The sequence below is a fragment of the Columba livia genome, chromosome 8 (assembly GCF_036013475.1).
Source record: "Columba livia isolate bColLiv1 breed racing homer chromosome 8, bColLiv1.pat.W.v2, whole genome shotgun sequence".
Classification (NCBI taxonomy): Eukaryota; Metazoa; Chordata; class Aves; order Columbiformes; family Columbidae; genus Columba; species Columba livia.
Window position 1 is genome coordinate 21,424,427 of NC_088609.1, and position 19,355 is coordinate 21,443,781.

At 35.8% G+C, this 19,355-nt stretch overlaps 1 protein-coding gene across 6 annotated transcripts in view; it reads left to right on the forward strand.

Moving 5' to 3' along the window:
- COL11A1 (collagen type XI alpha 1 chain) overlaps positions 1 to 19,355 on the forward strand; it is a 147,796-nt gene that overhangs the window by 69,573 nt on the left and 58,868 nt on the right. For all 6 annotated transcript variants that reach the window (XM_065072486.1, XM_065072483.1, XM_065072482.1 and 3 more), the window contains 17 exons: positions 1,081 to 1,134; positions 1,247 to 1,291; positions 2,639 to 2,692; positions 2,781 to 2,825; positions 3,230 to 3,283; positions 3,749 to 3,793; positions 5,164 to 5,217; positions 6,075 to 6,119; positions 7,769 to 7,822; positions 7,904 to 7,948; positions 9,393 to 9,446; positions 10,365 to 10,472; positions 13,564 to 13,617; positions 16,732 to 16,785; positions 18,370 to 18,414; positions 18,545 to 18,598; positions 18,694 to 18,738. In XM_065072486.1, coding sequence (XP_064928558.1) covers positions 1,081 to 1,134; positions 1,247 to 1,291; positions 2,639 to 2,692; positions 2,781 to 2,825; positions 3,230 to 3,283; positions 3,749 to 3,793; positions 5,164 to 5,217; positions 6,075 to 6,119; positions 7,769 to 7,822; positions 7,904 to 7,948; positions 9,393 to 9,446; positions 10,365 to 10,472; positions 13,564 to 13,617; positions 16,732 to 16,785; positions 18,370 to 18,414; positions 18,545 to 18,598; positions 18,694 to 18,738 — 909 coding nt within the window. The remainder of the gene's footprint in view (positions 1 to 1,080; positions 1,135 to 1,246; positions 1,292 to 2,638; positions 2,693 to 2,780; positions 2,826 to 3,229; positions 3,284 to 3,748; positions 3,794 to 5,163; positions 5,218 to 6,074; positions 6,120 to 7,768; positions 7,823 to 7,903; positions 7,949 to 9,392; positions 9,447 to 10,364; positions 10,473 to 13,563; positions 13,618 to 16,731; positions 16,786 to 18,369; positions 18,415 to 18,544; positions 18,599 to 18,693; positions 18,739 to 19,355) is intronic.

Consider the following 19,355-nt stretch of genomic DNA (forward strand, 5'->3'; position numbering starts at 1 on the left):
AAAAACACATGCTCTACCAGCAGATCACATTGAGTAGTTCCAAAACTTAGCAAAATACAGAAACTCCTGTATTAATTCATCTTACGGGTATGGAAGTGCAGTTCAAAGAATTTCATTCCATCCCATGCCAACTCCAACTGACAGAGGACAGGAAGCAGTACAATAAAATCCTGACATCTGTAATCTTAGATAGCTCTGATGTAAGAAAGCAAGTTACCTAAAATTCCCTAGGAAAGTTTGAAAGAGTAAAGAATGGAGGCATCAAAGAGTGACTCCATATTTCTCTGCTGGGATCCACAGCAGTGGTCAGGCTCCTTGGAAACACTGATAAAATTAAGGAAAACAGCATGAATACTTGGTTGTTGTCCAATGCCAGAAGGAAGTCACAGTCTAAAAACCTGCTGCCCAGACAGAGGTCAGTCAGTGGTGTTTGAGCTATGAAGCACACTAGTTCTCTTTAGAAATAGGGAAAGAAAAATAAATCCTAAAGGTATGGCCCAGATTCTACTGAGGCTCTGCATATATAGACTTGAAAAGCCCCAGCCTCTGAGGGGAAGTGTGGAAATCTGGCTGCCATCCAAAGCCTCAGACAAATCAGTCCCCAGGCTCTCAATGACTGGAGCCAGGGTGCGTGGTTCTGAAAGGGGGTTAGTGATCTTCACTATGTACATTCCAGGGCCCAGCAAATGGTTTATTAACATCTGACCCATGTACACATGCCTTATTTTGCTGGCAGTAATATATTGTGTAGGGAGAGAGGGAAGGTGTCAGTGAGACAAAGGAAAATGTGGGAAATGCTGCCTTTTATAGCAGTAGTTTGTGGATGTTCTGAGGCCAAGAATAGTTGCAGGGTAAAAATTTATGAACACAAACAGTTCATTATTTCAAATGTTCATTTGTTTTTATCCTAACGTAATAGAAGACTTTACCAATGACTGAAATCTGCAGATTTGTATCATTGTGTCAAGACATGTTTTGACACATCAGGCTTCAGTTAACACATTTGTTTTCATTTTCCTTCCCATCCATTATTGTTTCCAGCAACAATATATTGTTTTAATAACTTTCCTTATTCTACAGGGAGACCGTGGCCCACAGGGACCTCCTGGCTTACCTGGTGAAGATGGGTCAAGAGTGAGTTGCTATTTACACAGTAAAATCTATAGTGAATCCTCATGTAACGGGAATATGTTCATGACACATGTTCTTTTTTCCTAAAACTTCTATTCCTCTTGTACAAAAACAGGGAGAAGATGGGGAAGTTGGGCCAAGAGGTCTCCCAGGTGAAGCTGTAAGCAGTGCTTTCTTTTTCTTCTGTTTCTGTTACAAGCAAAAATCACCCTCAGATTTTTTTCCTTTCTATTGAACTGTTCTGAATTCCAGGTATAAAAATTACTCTGTGCGTGTGTGTATAAACAATATTGATTCTGGCTAGAAAGCAAACAAATTAACTGTTTTGTTAGGGGTGAAACATTACTTAGAGGATTGGAATTAAGTCAGGGATATATCCAGCAAAGTGTACACAACTTCCAGAATTGCAAAGGCTATTTCTTATGCTATTGTGTAAAATCAGTCACTGCAGTCCCTGATACATGGGATACAACCAAGCCCACGTTGCTTTGAAAATGTTTTCCAAACATCTATTTATTAGAAAATATGACCTGGCTTCTTCTCTTTTTTCACACTACTGTGCTTCATTGTGTATTTTTACAAGTGTTTCACATACAGAATTTCCACTGCTGTCAGTTGGAATGCTGCAGGTGCTGTCACTGCAGAGCAGAGTTCTGCATTGCAGGCAAGAAGTCAAGCCTCAGAAAGGGGATTTTTACCCTAAATGTATGATATATTGCTGCCTACTTACGAAGTAGGAAGAAGCTGCTACAGAGTACATGTTAGTGTTTTGTGACTGTATCATACATGAGGAGATTGGTGACTTGGTCCTGCCTACTTTTGCAGCATGACACAAATAATGACACAAATGATGAAAACTAGTATCCTTTTTCATAGTATAAGGACAAAATATTGTGTTGTAGACCAAATCTTGATCCCCTTATTTAGGAGAAGAGCCTTTGGTCTTTTGTGGGATTTTTTAAGGGTAAGAGGGACAAATTGATTTTGGTTTCCAGAATGCCTTGCATTTATTATTATAAAATCATTGGTAATTATAAATTATTTATTTGGTCTTTACTAGAGAGAAAAGCACTGTTTTACACTTAGAATAGTAGTATAGAGTATGACAGACCAGTGTGTTTTCTGAAGACAGAAATACGAGTATGTATGCTACTCTTTAGGTCAGACCTTCAGGCCAAGACACAGCTGCAACTTCAGTGGAAGATGCTGCGCCAATGTTCTGCATCAGCAAATATAAATAGTTATCTCGTACCTTTCTCTGAAGTGACTACACAGTGGCTAAATCAAAACTTGCCCTTCCACTGACAGCCTGTTCAGACATATGGTGGACTTCAGGAGAATCTGTTATCAGTTAATTTTTTCCTTTCTTTCTTTCTCCCTCAACCCCCATGCTGCCTTCTCCTCATCTTTCCTACTCCTTGTGGCATTCCTTGCCCAGTCCTGCTCCTGGGCCTCTCTTGTTCAGAAAAAATCATACAGCTCTTAGTAAGTGTTTCTTCTCTTACAGGGTCCACGGGGATTACTGGGTCCCAGGGGTACACCTGGTCCCCCTGGACAACCTGTACGTATGAACTGTTTTATATTTGCAGTTTCCTGAAGGAAAATGGAAGTGCACTGAAAGTCATTCATGTTTATATTGTTTGTTGTAGGGCATTGCAGGTGTTGATGGACCTTCAGGCCCAAAAGGAAACATGGTGAGTAAGCTGGAAATTAAGAAAGTGGATTCTAAGAATCCTTTCCACATTCTCTCGTCCCTGCCACTATGCCATCCTTTCCATTTAATTAAATTTTTCTGTCAAAATATTCAGATTTATAGTGTTTTTACATAGAAAAGAGAAGCCAAATCATGCTTTCTCTTGAATTCTTTTAGCAGCATAGACTCCAGTGCTTAGATTTTATGTGTGGGTTGTTATTATCTATTAAAGAAAAGGCCATGATATTCATTAGCATGAAAAAAATATTATACTGGATAGAAAGTTTGTGGTAGACTTTAAAGAGGGAGGAACAAAGCTGAGTTTGTATTCCTTTTAGTCATTACAACAAAGATCTGTAGTGCAGAAATGCGAATCTAATGCCCTGGTGTTTTTTTGCATGGTAGGGTCCTCAAGGGGAACCAGGACCTCCTGGTCAGCAAGGAATTCCAGGTCCACAAGTAAGTGTAAAATAATTCTCAAGAAATACGATGTGATGTGCAGCAAATGTTTAATAAATGGAAATCACTAAAAGGTTACCTTTTTCTGTGCAAAACTGGTAAATCTTCAAGGATTTTATAAATAATGCTACAAATGTGCTGAGGGCAGTGGGAGCAGAGTTTTCAAGTAAGCTTTCAGGGGGATTTTTCATTCAGGAGAAAAATGACTCATTCAGTGTTCCTGGAATGCAGCAGGAACAGCCACACCTGGAGGAGGGTTCTGAATAGGATCTTGTTACAGACCTACTGCCAAAATAGTGGCTTGTGCAAAGGGCTTACGCAAAACTCCTGATCTAACTTGCAAGGAGGGAAAAAAAGCCACCTATGTTTGCCAGTGTGTTTAAACAGATTAATGAGGGGCCTTGAGTAGGGTGAATATATGTATATTGTTCTCCCTGGTTTCTCACACTGGTTTCTTTTTAATAGGGGCTTCCTGGTCCGCAAGGTCCTATTGGACCTCCTGGTGAAAAAGTAAGTGACAGCATTATTCTGGTATTTCACAGTCAGTTCTGTGCAACAGCCTCGCTCATGTGCTTAGTGGCTCTGCTATGTTTTAAAGACTAGTAACTGATCTAAAAATTAGTAGATCTTTTAGAAATCATCAAGTAAATAACCAACAGAGGTCTGGCTTTCCTCTCATGTACACTTTTCCACAAGCATCATTTCCTCCCTTTATTTTGAATTACTTTTCTGTTGTTAGCTTCAGAATCCTATCAACAATACTAAACAGTGTGTACTTTTATGTTAATTAATTTCACAGCAAGCTGTGAAAATTCTTTTTATTAATCTCTTTTTTTATAACAAAGTTTTATGTACTCAGGTCTGATTCTATTCTCTTTTTTCAAGGATGATATTTTGACATAATTCTGCAGTATAATTGGCATACTGTAGTGTCACTTGGTGTTTTTTTCCTGATCTGCTTGTACAGGCTCTTGTGGTTTGAAACATGTCTTTTGGTAATTTCAAAAATGTCACTATGGAATTTTACACTAATTTTACTTTTCTCCCATATTTGCTAAATTCCTACTCTATTGATTCTTCTTTAATTTTGCTCCACTTCGCTGTTTAGTGGACACTTTATGAGAAATTGAAGGAGGTTTTAGGAAACAATATACATGGTTTTTATCTGCCTGTGTGCCTAAGTATTATTCTAGCAAAATGGGCTATGTCCACAATACACACATTCCAGAGGCTTTCACAAAGATGTACCAAGCCTTTCAACCATGAATGCTGGAGTTCTGTAACCTGAACTCTTTGCCTTTTGATCTTGTTGGTAACTTTCATATGGTGAATACTTTTATTCCTGAAATTCTAAATAATAGTTAATTGTGTACACTGGAGAATAATTCCTGACCTTGTGTTGTGTGTGTGCACATTCATAGGGTAATTCCTGAAGACTGTTCTTAGGCAAGCATCTCATTGAAAGGTGTGAGGGACTTGTATTGGCTAAAGATTGTAAGAACTGGCCTTGCACTTACATATGATACGATAATATCTTTCTGGGTTTAATTTGTTATATTTTTTATTTATGCCTGATAGCCATATCAAGGGATTTATGTATAACTACATTTTATATCCTTAGGTCTTAGAGTTAAATGTATTGAATATGGGTTGGTGTTTTTTTTTCCCCATTTTCTTTTTAATTTTTTAATTATTATTTTTCTTATAGCTACTCTACACCTGGGGTGGGTTCCCCAGTTGTTTTAAAATGCTAAAAAGATTTAAGGTAGTTTGCTGGTTTAGGGCATACCAGTCCTCTGCAAGGATGATCCTCCGTCATCCTGGCAAATGATAGAATGTTCACTCGTGTTCTTAAGATGTGTCTCTCTTCATGCCTTTAGGGACCTCAAGGCAAGCCTGGCCTTCCTGGCCTTCCTGGTTCTGATGGGCCTCCTGTAAGTACCCAAATATTCCATCCCTTGAATGCTGAAAAACTTCTACTAGGTAAAAGTATATAAGTCATATTGTATTAGACACACTGAAAAAATTTTGGGATGTCAATGAGACCAAAACATGAATAGTGTTAGTGACAGGCTACATGTTGGGTGGGACCACATGCTTGGCAAAACTAGAGATTTCCTATGCTCCTCTAATAAGACTGACAAGTGCAAATAGGAAAAGGATTCCTGAGTGATTCTCATAAACAATGATCTTCTATTAAACTTTAGTTTCATTAAATTGCCTTTAAATTTTGCAGCATTTTAGTGTAAATTTTGTAAGAAAGAAAAACAGTGGATCAGTTAATGTTTTGAGCACTGAAGGATTAACAACACTGATATGGAACAAAGACATAAATGTATTTTGTTTTAAAAATGAGTCACAGTTTAAAATAAAGATATGGAACATTAAAACTAGATAAGCCTTCTATTGGGTTCTGCAATAAATTCCACAATCTTTTAAGTAAGTTTAGGAATGTCTTCATGTTGTAATATTAATCACCCTGCTTGTTTCAAAATCAAATTTGAGAGTGTCTTGCATTAAAAACCTCTTACTGCCAACATATTAACTAAACAAAAGGGTTGATCAGGGTATTCCTGAAAACATTGACATTAACTATTGTCCAACTTTTCCTTTGTTATGTAAAAGAAATCAGTATTGAAAGGAAAATCTTTCCTCAAAATTCTGTGCATGCGTTATAATACAGAATAAGGGTGACCTGAAATTCAAGTGTTTAAATAATTGAGGTTTTATTATAAAATGTCACTACTGAAAATGAGTATTTTCCAAATCAAATACATTTCTCTTACATTAGGGTCATCCTGGCAAAGAGGGTCAGTCTGGAGATAAAGGTGCATTGGTGAGTTTTAAAACTTCTCTGGTTTTTTACATAGCTTTCAAGAAAACTTTTGGGAGTTTTTCAGCTTTATGCCACATTTGTTGTTCCAAGAACTGATAAGAAAGATAATAGAAAACCCATTACACATTCAAAGCATCTGTGTGCAGACAAACATATTTATTATATTCTAAATATTATAGAGATTCTAAACAACATAGATTACTCTTTTAAAGTAAAACTGATTGTGGATTTGACAAAATGGCAATCAGTAAAAATTGCATACATTTAATATAAATAACTTGCAAATGGTTTAAGTAAATTTACAATTCCATTGTATAGAGTACACACTAGGGTTCTTCAGAACCTTGTTTTGTGAAGATTTACAAATGCATGCATATACATTGTATTTTTTAGGTGTTCACGTCAGTGGCAGTGAAAAGTAATTTCTTTATTTCTTCATTAAGCATTGAAGGGTCTTGGGGTTCTTTAAAGCATTCTGCTTGCTCAATATTGACCCTTATTTATCCAGAATAGCATCTGAAATCAGTTTCAGTTGCAGTACGCATTTCAGTGGCAATACTAAAAGGTTGTATTCTCGATAAACAGGATGAAAGAATGAATAGGACATTTCAGAAAGTACAATTCCACGGACACAAGCATATTGCTATTTGTCCCAAAATGTTGTGTTAGAGGCTTGTAGACTTTATCCCGATTTTTTAAGAAAATAATGCTTACACAGGGCACTTATATTTTAAAAGTACAGGTGTGTGACCATCTGTCAGTTGTTCCTTATGTCTTTTCAATTTAATGATTGATTTCAGCCAAATTTGATAGAAAACGTTATTTCTCAGACATGTTAACAGTCTGAAGGTTTTGTGAAAAGACACTGTTAGAAAGGGGAAAAATAACTTATCAGTGGCCCCATTGGCGAAAGATTTTGTTATCTGTCCATCTGAGGCATCGGGGAATCAACAAAACAGCTCAGCCTCGGACCCGGATATGTGTTTCCAGGCTTCATTGCTTCTGCTCTTTACAGAACTCAGTTTCTTTAGACAGTGCCATCAGATTGTATAATATTGAAGTTGAGCAACTTTTAAATGCTGACCAAACTGTCAATAACAGCATCCAGATACCTGTCAGTATTGATAGCACCATGAGCCTTTTAGCTTTCAGGTTTGGAATCTCTTTCTTTTCTTTTTTCTTTTTTTTTTTCTTTCTCTCTCTTTTTTTCTTTTTTTTCTTTTTTTTTTAATCTTTTAGTTATTATGATCTCTACTTTTGACTTGTATCATCATCATAGTTAACATACAAATTTTCTCTAGGAAGACACCGCTGGTTTCTAATTGGTGTCTTTTGGGTTTTTTGTTTGTTTTTTTGTTTGTTACATTTTCCAATTACCCTTGTTTCAGATAATTTGTATTATGCATAGATGTCTCCCAAATATACAGGTTGAACCAAGTTCATAATTCTATTAATAGTTTTATAGTGACATTGAAGGATGCTTTGTGATGACTTGACTTTTCTTAGTGGCAGGCAGTCCAGTGTTATTTTGATGTCTCACACCAGACTGCTGCATTATAGTAAAAGAACAAGGATTAGACTCAGAACTAAGAACTGCTTGCTAATCAAGTACTGTACAAACAAAGGTTCTTTACTCCAATATCTTTTAGGGGCCTCCAGGTCCTCAGGGTCCAATTGGCTATCCAGGTCCTCGTGGTGTAAAGGTAAGATTTAATTAATGGATTCCTCTCCTGACCCCTTTTTGCATATGTACATGTGGGTAATTCTTCATATTCTTTCTTTAGGGAGCTGATGGTGTCCGTGGTCTCAAGGGATCCAAAGGTGAAAAGGTAAATCTGACTGCATTTAATTCCTTTCCCTTTTACTGTGTTCCTTATTTCACTTATTTCTTCTGTCTCCTTCACTGAAGCGTGTTTTCTCTTTCAGCAACGGGTTTATTTTTGCCTTACCCTAAGGACGTACCAAGCCCAATTCATAAATTACTGACCTCCACGGTTATTTACACTGGTGCAAAATGAATATAAACCCTTCAGTTGTTAGAATGGTCTTGGGCCCCCTTTGGACCGGTTTTGTCTTGCAATCTGTCTCAGCTACTGATCTGGGAGAAGATAAAACTTTTGTGGGCCCAGGAATGCAAAATGCAAACTTATTTGTGAAGTGAGGTTGAAATAGAAAGCCTTTCTTGTTTGTTTGTTTCAGTAACATGGAACATGGTATCACTCTTTCCTGACTTTATTGATAGTCTAAATATTACCCAGATTCTAAGTGAGCAATATCACTTCAACGTATTAAAAATCCTAAGAGCATTGTAGTAAAACATTTTACTATGTGCTTATTCATCACAAAGACCTTTGTTCCCAGGATATAACTAAGCATCAGGTAGAAATGCAGTCAATGGTCTTTGTGTGGATATTGGAACAGTAGTTATATCAGGAGTTAGTCTAAGAAAGAGAGAACCAAAAGTTGGTCAATTATACTACAGCAAGTTGTGAACAGCTCCACTGAAAAACTCTGGAGATTTTGGCTTGTATCTGACTAATTCATACAGGTGTAAATTAAATTTGTCTGAGTGCTGTCTCCTTGTATTTCAGCATGGGCACCTACTAAAATGCTTGAAGTAAATTCTCTGCCAGAATTTGCTAGGCAGCAGATAAGTAATTCTCATTAGGAGTAACAATAATGTGTACCTGTATATGGATGCAATCTTAATGTTCATTGGTTTTTCTGCTTTCTTTTGATCAGGTCAGCCAGTAAGAATAGGCAGGGCTGAGTATTGCCAGATATCAAACTATAGAGTGACTACTTCTTGTTCTAGTTGGTGAACATATGTCTTTTTCTTGTTGCTAAGATATCACAACCAGCCAACTTTTTGATTCCTGTCATTATACTATTAAGACACTAGTTCAAAAGAAAAAATAATTAAAATGGAAGTTCTGGTATCAAAGAGAATAACACTGAATAGTTTGCCACCGACCTTATTAAAAAGAGTGATAATCAAAAAGTGTAGGAGTTAAGAAAGGACTTTGCCATATAATTAATAATAAAACAGAAGAATTTTGTTTTCTCTATCTTTACACAGATTTTAAACAGCTTTAAGCAGCTGTTATAAGGAACTTTCAAACTAAAAAGTAATTTTCTGTAGTGCACTGATATATTTTCTCTAAAATAGCAATAGCTGTATTAGATTTTCTGGTGTCTGAAGCTGTTGCTTTATCTATGCAAAAAAACCTCTCTATTACTAGAAGTCTTTATATGCACTTCTGCCTTTTTTAGGGTGAAGATGGCTTTCCGGGATTTAAAGGTGACATGGGCCTTAAAGGAGACCGGGTAAGTGTTTATTCATAGCCCATATGTTCTTAAAAATTTTATGTGGTGTTATTTTGAAAGGACCACTGAAGTGAACAAATAAATTTATACCAAAAATAAAAGCTAGTATCTTAAATTATTATTATTCCCTGTGCATGTGCAGGTTCTTGTGAGTCAACAATGGCACAGTTATAAAGAGGAGAATGTCAGTCTTGCATATCCTTTTCACTAAGCCTCTTCTTAGGGAATCTCTTTTTCCAGATTCCAGGATCTCCAGTATTTGCCTGAGGAAAATTAATCTGTCCAGGATAAAGATGTTTCCATTCCAACCTAGTATCTTGCAAATCTCTGCCAAAATGTTGTTTATCCCAATAGGCACTTACTTCCTTTCACAGGAATTATTCACAGGAATATTTCACAGGAAAAACTTCTCACAAGAAACTCATGGCCTGTATCTGTTGTCTGTATATATAAATAACTGTGAAGATGGTACCCACATAAGAACCTACATGCAGACATTTTTCATTCTATGGACTGTCAAGGTGCCTTCACAAGAATTTAGGGAAAGAAAAATAAGAATATGCAGTTTCCAAATGCATCTCTCTTCAGGCAAATCATCTGGGCTATTACACTTACTTGTGATAGTAATGTTCAGTGTCTAATTTATTTGTATTTGCATTTATGTAATGAACATAAGCAGTGGTATTTTCCTAACTGGAAATCAGATGTGGCTCTGTGCAACCTGATCTAGTTGATGTCCCTGCTCATTGCAGTGTGGCTGGACCAGGTGACTTTAAACGTCCCTTCCAACCAAAACCATTCTATGATTCTGATCTCTGTTTACATTCACTGAAAACTTATTTTCAAGTAATTGTAGGTGGTCTCTCTAATATATGCACAAAGGCAATTGTTCCATATTTATGAGGTGGTGTGTTTTAGGGAGAAATTGGTCAGCCAGGTCCACGAGGAGAAGATGGTCCAGAAGGTCCGAAAGGTCGAGCAGGTCCATCTGGGGACCCCGGTGCTGCTGGTCCAGCTGGAGAAAAGGTCAGTAGCCAGATATCAACATGGTGACATGAAACACAGGAGAGAACAAGCACAGAGATAAGTACAAACCTCTGTAGAATCCTGACCTCAACAAAAATCACTTGAGATGAGTATAGAGAAGGAAAGGAGGCTGAGGAATGTGTGTGCAGGTATCATATTTCACTGGGTGACAGCATCAGAAAAGAAAGTTGATTTCAGCAGTGGCATTTTGGATAGCTGGGAAAGAATTATAAAATAAAACAAAAATGATGGTTCATTTCACTCAAGTGAAAAGATGCTGATGAAAATATTTGTCTTTAATTTTTTCATTAACTGTGGCTTTAATACTAGTTCTGTTTGACAAGATAAGGACAGAAGGTGCATTTTACATTTCTTTCTCAGTTTTGATGTCTCTGAAATAAGAACATTTAGTATTTTCCAGCAACAACCCATCTGACATCATGATTATTTTTCTATTTGTCTTTTTATCTATATACAGTCTTTGAAAGTATACATCAAAATCTTAATAAGTATGTGGTACTACTATAAAGGTAACAAGGTTCACAGCCAAGAGTTTTGCAGGAAGAAAAAAGTGTTTTCAGCAAACTTGGGAACAAACTCTCTTTTCATCAAAGGTTGCTACTTTTTGCAAGTATTTCATTAGTGGGCTTCAGAAAAATGTTAAGGTTATAAATTGCACATAATGTCATTCATAAACTCTTAGAAAGTATATATCAAAATACTCAGTTCACTCATTACAAAAAAAAATATTTATTCTCAGGTTCATTTAACTATTGGGGAGTATTTATGAATTAATGTGCTCACAATTTTGCAGGATATCTCACCAACTATCACTGAATTGATTCATAAGATCATGAGTCAAAGAACATATAAAAAAAGAAACTCAGAACTATTCTCCTACATGAATGCAAGCTGAGTTCACAGCAGAAAGCTGGTGTACTCAGTTTTAACCAGATCAGCCATATTATCTTCACCAACAATATATTTGTGTTCTCCAGAAAGAACTGTATGTTTCATGGCAATGGTTGCTTTCAGTATCACTGACCTGACAAAAATGTAAGAATATTAGGAATCTTACAAAAATTTGTATTATTGTCATGATATTTGCAGAATAATTAATTGACTGAGGTCATCTACAAAATAGTTTGTCTTTCTCAAGTCATTATAACCTAAGTTAAAAAACCTAAGTAAAGCAAACCAAACTTCATTTTAGTTTTTAAATATTAATTTGAGTTATTTTAAATTCTTCTTATTCAAATTACTCAACTTGAATATAGGTTCATGTTTTCAAGCATTTCTTCTTCACTATGACATATACGGGAATCTCAGAGTCTCCCAAGTCCAGAATCTGAAGCCCTAAATATTAGAAGACAATTTAAAAAATTTTTGGTGTTGAAAGCACTGGTAGCTGGGCTTGGAATTTCAGAACCAAAGTTTTCCCTGTTCTGCAAATATTTATACCTTTTCTTGCCCATTGAATGTCAAACATATTCTGTGGATATTGTGTGGCCAGAACGGAATGAGTCAGAGACCAATTCTATGATGTTAGTCCTGTGATATTTATTTTATTTATTTAATATATATTTTATCTATATATTATATTTATTATATTTATTTAGCAAAAAGAATAGAATAGTCTTTGTGAACTCTCAGATCTCTCCACAATATTAGGGAAGTTTCTGTAAGACCAGTTATCAATGTCCTATTCCCTTGTTATTCCTCTGACTTCTTCAATGCAAAGGTACTACTCTTCCATAGTAATGAAAGTACCAGAGTAGTCTTTTATTCTCTACATTCAACTGATCCCACGATAAGAAAACTCCTTCCCAAGTAAGTCCAGGGCTGGATTTGTTTAGTAATGGAAATAACAAATATGGTGCCAAAAAAAAATGAGGAACATACCAGAAAAGAGCTGATGATCAAAAAACCATCCATATTCACACTCAAAGCTTATGCAACTGGCCTTGCTTAATCATAAAATCAGGGACAAATTTTTCACTGAATTTGGCAAGAGTTAGTTGCACTGTCATGCTACAAACCATTTCAACCGTAGTCATGTGTGCAGCTTGTTTCAGTGTGGCACGTAACTGGCAGCATTAGAGTTATCTTCATAACTCAAATAATTCTCCTTTACTAATGTCTCAGCCAGACACATGCACTTACATGAATATGATAATACACAACATCTCCACACTTGTGCTGCATTTTTTAGGAGCAGACATGTTTATTTTGGCAAATTTCCTTTCCCATACAGGTCTCTCCTTCCTCTTTTCCTTATCTAAGGTTATTACATAGTACCATATTATACTTTATAATCATATCTTTTCTATTGAGATCTTCTCCAAAATGTGATAGTCTGGAACACAGGCAAATAGACACATTCTTTCCCAGAGTTCTCATCTTTCAAAAACTGAAACTGCTTTCCCTGGCCTTTGACGGCAGCAGGCCATCACTCATCATCTAGAGGTCTGAAGAGACCGACTCAATGGGTAGGGTACTTATTTTTAGGAATAGTTAATGTCAGTGTTGATAAGACTGCTTACCCTGTTCTTTCTGAACATAGAAAGTTGGTAACATTTGTTGACAAATTTGTTGTTAGCAAATAGTCAGTGGGGTATGATTTGTCATAGTCTCGAACAGTTTAGAACTATTCAAGAAAAAAAAGATTATTTTTTTAGAAATAGAAAATGTCTATTCATGAAAGATCTGTGGAAAACAAGCAACCATCACACAGTAAAAATTAAAAAAGGTTTCTTTTCACTTAGACCTATTAACACCCTTATTTCTTAAAGAATATGACTAGTTTAATGACCACAGCTTCACACCACTACACAGCACTTCATGGGGAAAAAAAAAAAGAAGACAGAGAGGTATTGGCTTTGCAGAACTCATTCATTGGAGTGAGACTTTTATTTAAGTTTGGGGACTGAGCCCACTGTTGATTAATAGTAAAAATGGGAAGTTGGTTTAATTGAATATTATATTCCATGAAGTATCATCACTCTAAGTTGTGGAGAAAATACGTTCTATAGAAGTTTGCTGAACCACTAAGAAGGATAAAATAACATTTAACAATGCCTTATTATTGCAGGGTAAGCTTGGTGTACCCGGATTGCCAGGTTATCCAGGAAGACAAGGTCCAAAGGTGAGCTGTGGATCGTGTGCTGTGACATTAGTCACAATGACAGTTATTTTATTTGTGTGTTTGAAGAATCAGGGTGTGGGCATCAAAGCAAGAACCATTTTTCATGTTTTCTTTCTTGACAATCATGTTCTGAAGTAAAATCTTCAAAAACATGGGATTCCCTAAGGCAGGCTCATTAAGGAGCATTATATTTCCTCTTCTTAACTATACTGCCTTCAAACCTTTGCCATCCTATCCTGAGTTGTTTTTGTGTGAGCATCAGACTGCCGTGCACTAAACAATTTGAAAATGAAGGAACTGCTGGTATGCTTGAAAGAGAATGGGCACTACATTGACCACTAAATGGATGCTGATAGTGATGGGAATTTTCCGTGTGATACAAGGATTCCATTTGTGTCATTACTGCTTCTTCCATAGAATAAGCTATATATATTTCAAACATATAATTTACAGTTTTCATCATGTTGTCCTTTTGCTCCTGTTAAGACAAACATGACAAGACCCAATCCTTAGTTGATTTATGTGCCCACATCTATCCTTCATCTATCTTTTATGTTTTGATTGCAATAGAAAACCATGTAAGTGTCTTCTGGTTTGAGTGAAGGTTTGTATTTTAAAAACATTTTTATGAAACGTATTTTTAGAAAGGTCATCCTGACACAGCTTTAGGAAATGGGCATGCTAAACTAATTACAAGCTCTCTTTTCTGAGATTAGCAAGAAAGAAAAAAAAATGGAATAAACCCATATTTTTACACAGATTTCCCAGTGTAGAGAATGCCAGTAGGGAGACATCGCATTTCCAGACACCCTTAAAGATAACTCATCTGGGGAAATATCACAAATAAAAGAGTCCCTTACCCCTTCTGCACAACTGAATAATCAACCTGCAGTAAAATCCTCAACTTTGCTCTACTTTGGGATCTATTTTTATTTTCGAATTTACAGTTATGATTTTTTAGAAGAAATACAACTTCCTGGCTGGCTAAGCAAAGTGTTTTTCTGACTAGCCTATACTTTGGCCCTTTTCAGTCAAGTGAATGAACTATCTGAAGAATGCATATTCATTGAACACTCTGTGTTAGTGAAAAATATCAAAACCATCTATGAAAAGTATTCATGAAAACTTTTCTCCTTTAGAGACATGGTTTTTTTTCTTCTGTTTCTTAACTCAAATGGCTGAGATTTCAGTCACTCCTTGTGGTCCTTTAGAACTGTCTTTTGGAAAGTCTAAGATGAAAGAGGTTGTACATTGTTCAGTTCTAAGAACAAATATGATGTAGTACTTCAAATAAAAGTCAATTGATTCTTTTTTCAGGAAAGACTTGATCAAGAATTTCTTTACCTTAACTTTTTATCACATTAACATTGAAAATGGATCTCAAGCTGCGTTCACTGTTTGCTCTTCTAATTTCCTGCTTACATTTCCAAGAAAGAGTAATGACAGCTACAATACATCAACTCACTAGAGACTTCTTTTGAAACTCATTCACAGTCCAGGTCAAATTAACATACAGGAGAGAAAAAAAAAGAAGCAGCAGAAAAACATATTAGCTGTCTAAAGCAAATAAGAAATCTTGTCCCAGTATGGTCAAGAGGGTTCATGCCTTTTTGTTGTTGTTGTTACTTCCTTGCTTTTCATTATTTTTCTTCTGAAAATTGTTGTTAGAGTACTGCTATTATCTGATAATTTTCACTATGTTTTTTTTTCTTCTGTCCAGTCCCTCTTGATTAATGCAATTGCATAAAGTACTATAGATATAAGATATTTACAATGAAGTCATGTATATTAATTTCCAATCATTAGCTTGTTTGTTTTTTTTTTTTTTCCCTTTGTCCTTTCAATTATAAAGAACATGCTTGGATTTGCAGAGAAGAATTTTCAGAGTTTTATTCACATTTTGAGTTGCAACTGGTGAAGAATTAAAAAGGAAGAACAAAAGAAAAGGAGAAGGAAAAGAAAATAAAATCTACTTTTCTTCCACCAGTGAATATCAGTCAGGGTATCATTAAAATCAGTGTCAGTGAAGTTGTTCTGTCCCTAAGTCATTAATGGATGACTGTAATGACTGTGAAACAAGATTTGTTAAAGGGAAAACATAAGTTACAAAAAGAGAAAAAAGGAAAAAAAGTACTTGTTGACATTTCAAAGCAGAGCAAGAAGAAATTATACTTTATGTTATATGCATTTTATTTACCACTAAAATATGAATAGCAAACTGCACACATATAGATGCATTACCACATCAGGGAATCTGGCCAGCAGTTTTAGTGGTTGACCAAACCAAACACTGCTTTGATTTTCATCTCCAGTCACTTAGAGGTATATTTTATCAAGTCTATCACCTCTGTGACCCCAAGCTCCTTATGACAAGCTAACACCTTGGCAGGTAACAAGTCTGCTGTCCCTTTGGACCTGTATACCAGAAAAAACAAAGAAAATAGTAGTGTTCAGATTTGACTGGGCAGTTAGCAGAAGGAAAAGGGAGAAAAAAGGAGAAGCAGGAATAATGCCCAGAAGCAGTTTCAAGTCAGATAGTTTCCTCATAAATGCTGCTTCTGAGATGAGCCAATAAGGACATGTACAAATTGCATGTATCAGTTAAATGAAACTGGCCAGTTGTCACCTTACAGTGAATAAAGCACCTTAGGTAATTTACAGTGCAGTAAAGTGAACAGAGGACTGCACCACTGCTTAGATGTAGCAACACCTTACAATTATTTTGAATGAGGTTATTTTGTAAAAGAATTATTAAACTGTGAGGCAACAAGACCTTGTTTGTTCCTCTTCGTTATGACACAGTTATTTCTAGGAGGCTGTTACTCATAATTTCTTTCCTACTTTTAAAAATGGTGCAGAATTAATGAATACTTCATTGTCTAATAAGATGAAAATTGATGTCCATTTTATACATTGATTTTTTTTAATGCATTCTGGACTCAAGGCATTATGGTAAGTTAATTTACAGCTATTCATCAGAGCTGTCACACTTGCAAGTTTGACTCGTACAATGTACCTGACTTAGGATGTGTGCTTTACATATAAATTAAATGTTGGCTATACTACTGTTTTGCTATTGATATCTTCTGATATTTGAATTGATTTCTCACACAGGGCTCAACTGGTTTCCCAGGATTTCCAGGTGCCAATGGAGAGAAAGGTGCAAGGGTATGAGAATTCATGCTTGTATGACACTTAATTAACTTTTGGAACTCAGTGGTATGGGAAGAGTCTGAAACCTAAGGATACAAGCTAATATCTAAAGAACGATAAAACCAGGCTTTTTACACTTAAGATGAACCTCTACAATAATGTAAAACAGGAAAAAATGAGACACTAGCTCTCATTCTTTAAGGTATTAATCTAAATATACAGGAACTCAGACACTTTCTCACTACGCATACTACCATAATCATATATTTGAAAAAGTGGAAAGTCACCTTTGCTAAAGCATCTTTTTTTACAGTACAGCTGAGTGAGTTGACAAGGACTGTTTTCCTGTATCCTATGAATTATCCTGCTACCATGCAATTTACCTTTGAGGAAATTCAGTTCATATTTCATAAGTACTTGATTTGCCACAAGTTTTTTTATAGGCTGAGCTTTGAAAATGCAAAATATACCAGACAAGATAAAGAACATGTGCCATTCATTACAAACATTAAAAGGTAGATGTAAAATGACAGCTTTCTCTGCTTTGTTTACTTGAAGCAGGTGAGGAAGAATCTGTTATGCATATTCTTCAAACTGTAAAAATGAAATATAGGTTAGAAATAAGGTCATTCTGCCATTGTCTCTAAAGCTCAATTGAACACAGCAGAACTTGTTAGAAAGATGATGGAATTAAGAGCATGAGTCAGATTTCATAGATGATAGCAACTTTAAGTCCAACTGAAGTAATGTATATCATTCTTAAAGATATCAGATAAAAATTTTTATTTTGATAAGTGAAATAAAATCAATATAAAAACACACTCAAGAAAACAGGTGTGTGCATTTAATTGGTTTCCAATAAACACAAGATTTATGCTAAAACATCTCTGCTGTTTTTATGTTGCTGCTGTGTTTACCTCAGATAGTAGAAAGTACCAGTCATCAGGTTTCTTTTTCTACCTGAAATATACTCTTGAATTTTAAACCTCTTTACATTAGATTTCACAGCAATAGTAATGCAGAGACTAAGGAAAGAAATCTGTTGAGTATGATTAGGAGATATATTGAAAAAATTAAGGGCTAGTATTCTGGCAAGTTCTGTATCTCTGTGCAAGAGTGCAGAATCCTGTTTCTGTTACTAAAAAAAAAAAATAACAATAAATAAAAAAAAAATAGGCTTGCCCTTTCTTTTCTCTATTAACCTGTGGAGCCATCCATGGGAACCTGGGAACTTCATCTTCAAGGCTATTATCACATTGGAAATGATGCCAAGCCCTTTAGACTACTGCAGAGGGACTCCACTTGTTGTGTGCCATCTTCTGTGCTATTTTAACATATTTTAAAATGTTCTAATGCCTATGGCAGAATCTGACTCTGAGGCAAATTCGGCACATTGAGCTACAAGTCCCAGTGAATTCAGAAAGATAATACATTTTATCAAGGAACATGATTCTGTAAATTGAAATGCAAAGTAGATACTTAAAGATAAAATAACATTTAAACTTAAGGGAGTTGCACTCTGCCTCCACTTTAGTAAAAAAACTTTATCTCACAAATACAATGTCTGCTAAGATGATTTTGGTGAACTTTTCTCTACAGGGACTACATGGCAAACCAGGTCCCAGAGGACAGCGAGGACCAACAGTATGTACTTTTGCTTTGCAATTTAGAGGCTTTCCTATATTAATTGCCTCCACTATACTGTGAAGAACTCTTTTTATTAGATTATGGTATCCAATAATTATCATCAAGTGCATGTGTGTTAAATTGACAGGGTCCAAGAGGCTCAAGAGGTCCCAGAGGTCCCACTGGCAAACCAGGTCCAAAGGTAATTCTCAAGCACACTGTACTGATTGGTTGCAGGCTGCTCCTTTTAAATAAAATAAAGGTCTAATCTTTGAACATATTGTCTTACCATTCTAGGGTACTGCAGGCAATGATGGTCCTCCTGGCCCACCAGGTGAAAGGGTATGTGAAAGCTATTTATACATATTGTTTTTCCCATTATGTAGGAGTATGATTTCAGGATGAGAGGGTTGTTTCATTTTTAGCTCTCCCTCCCATGTCTTGGCCATTTTTCGACCAGAGCAACCAGAACTAACAAAACCTGAATTCCAATGATGCTTTTCATAAAGTTATGAATGGAGTAGCTGAAGTCTACTTGAAGCTTCTTCCATCTGTAGCTCAATTTTGTACATATAGGACACAGAGAATGCAAATACACTTTGTATTATATCAGTGCACTTTGTATATATCCATGCAAATTACAGTTGTATTTACCAGCTTGTACTCTTAAGAATGCCCCATCTACTGCAGCTTACTGCTTGTCTATTGGATTTATAGATCACTCAAGCCACCTCCAGAAGCTTCTTTGTTGAAGCAGCTAATTTTTTTTGTTGTTCTGTTCAGCCAAGAATTCCCTTCAACCTACTCTCTGCATGCTTAAGAAATCCCATTGTGCTTGCTAAAATATTTTTTCTGCTTGCTATTGCCTTACCAATCAATACACAGCTGTATATAGAAAATATAGAAAAACAGTATTAATAAGTCAGATTTGTAATAGCAGAACTTGAAAAATAACTCAG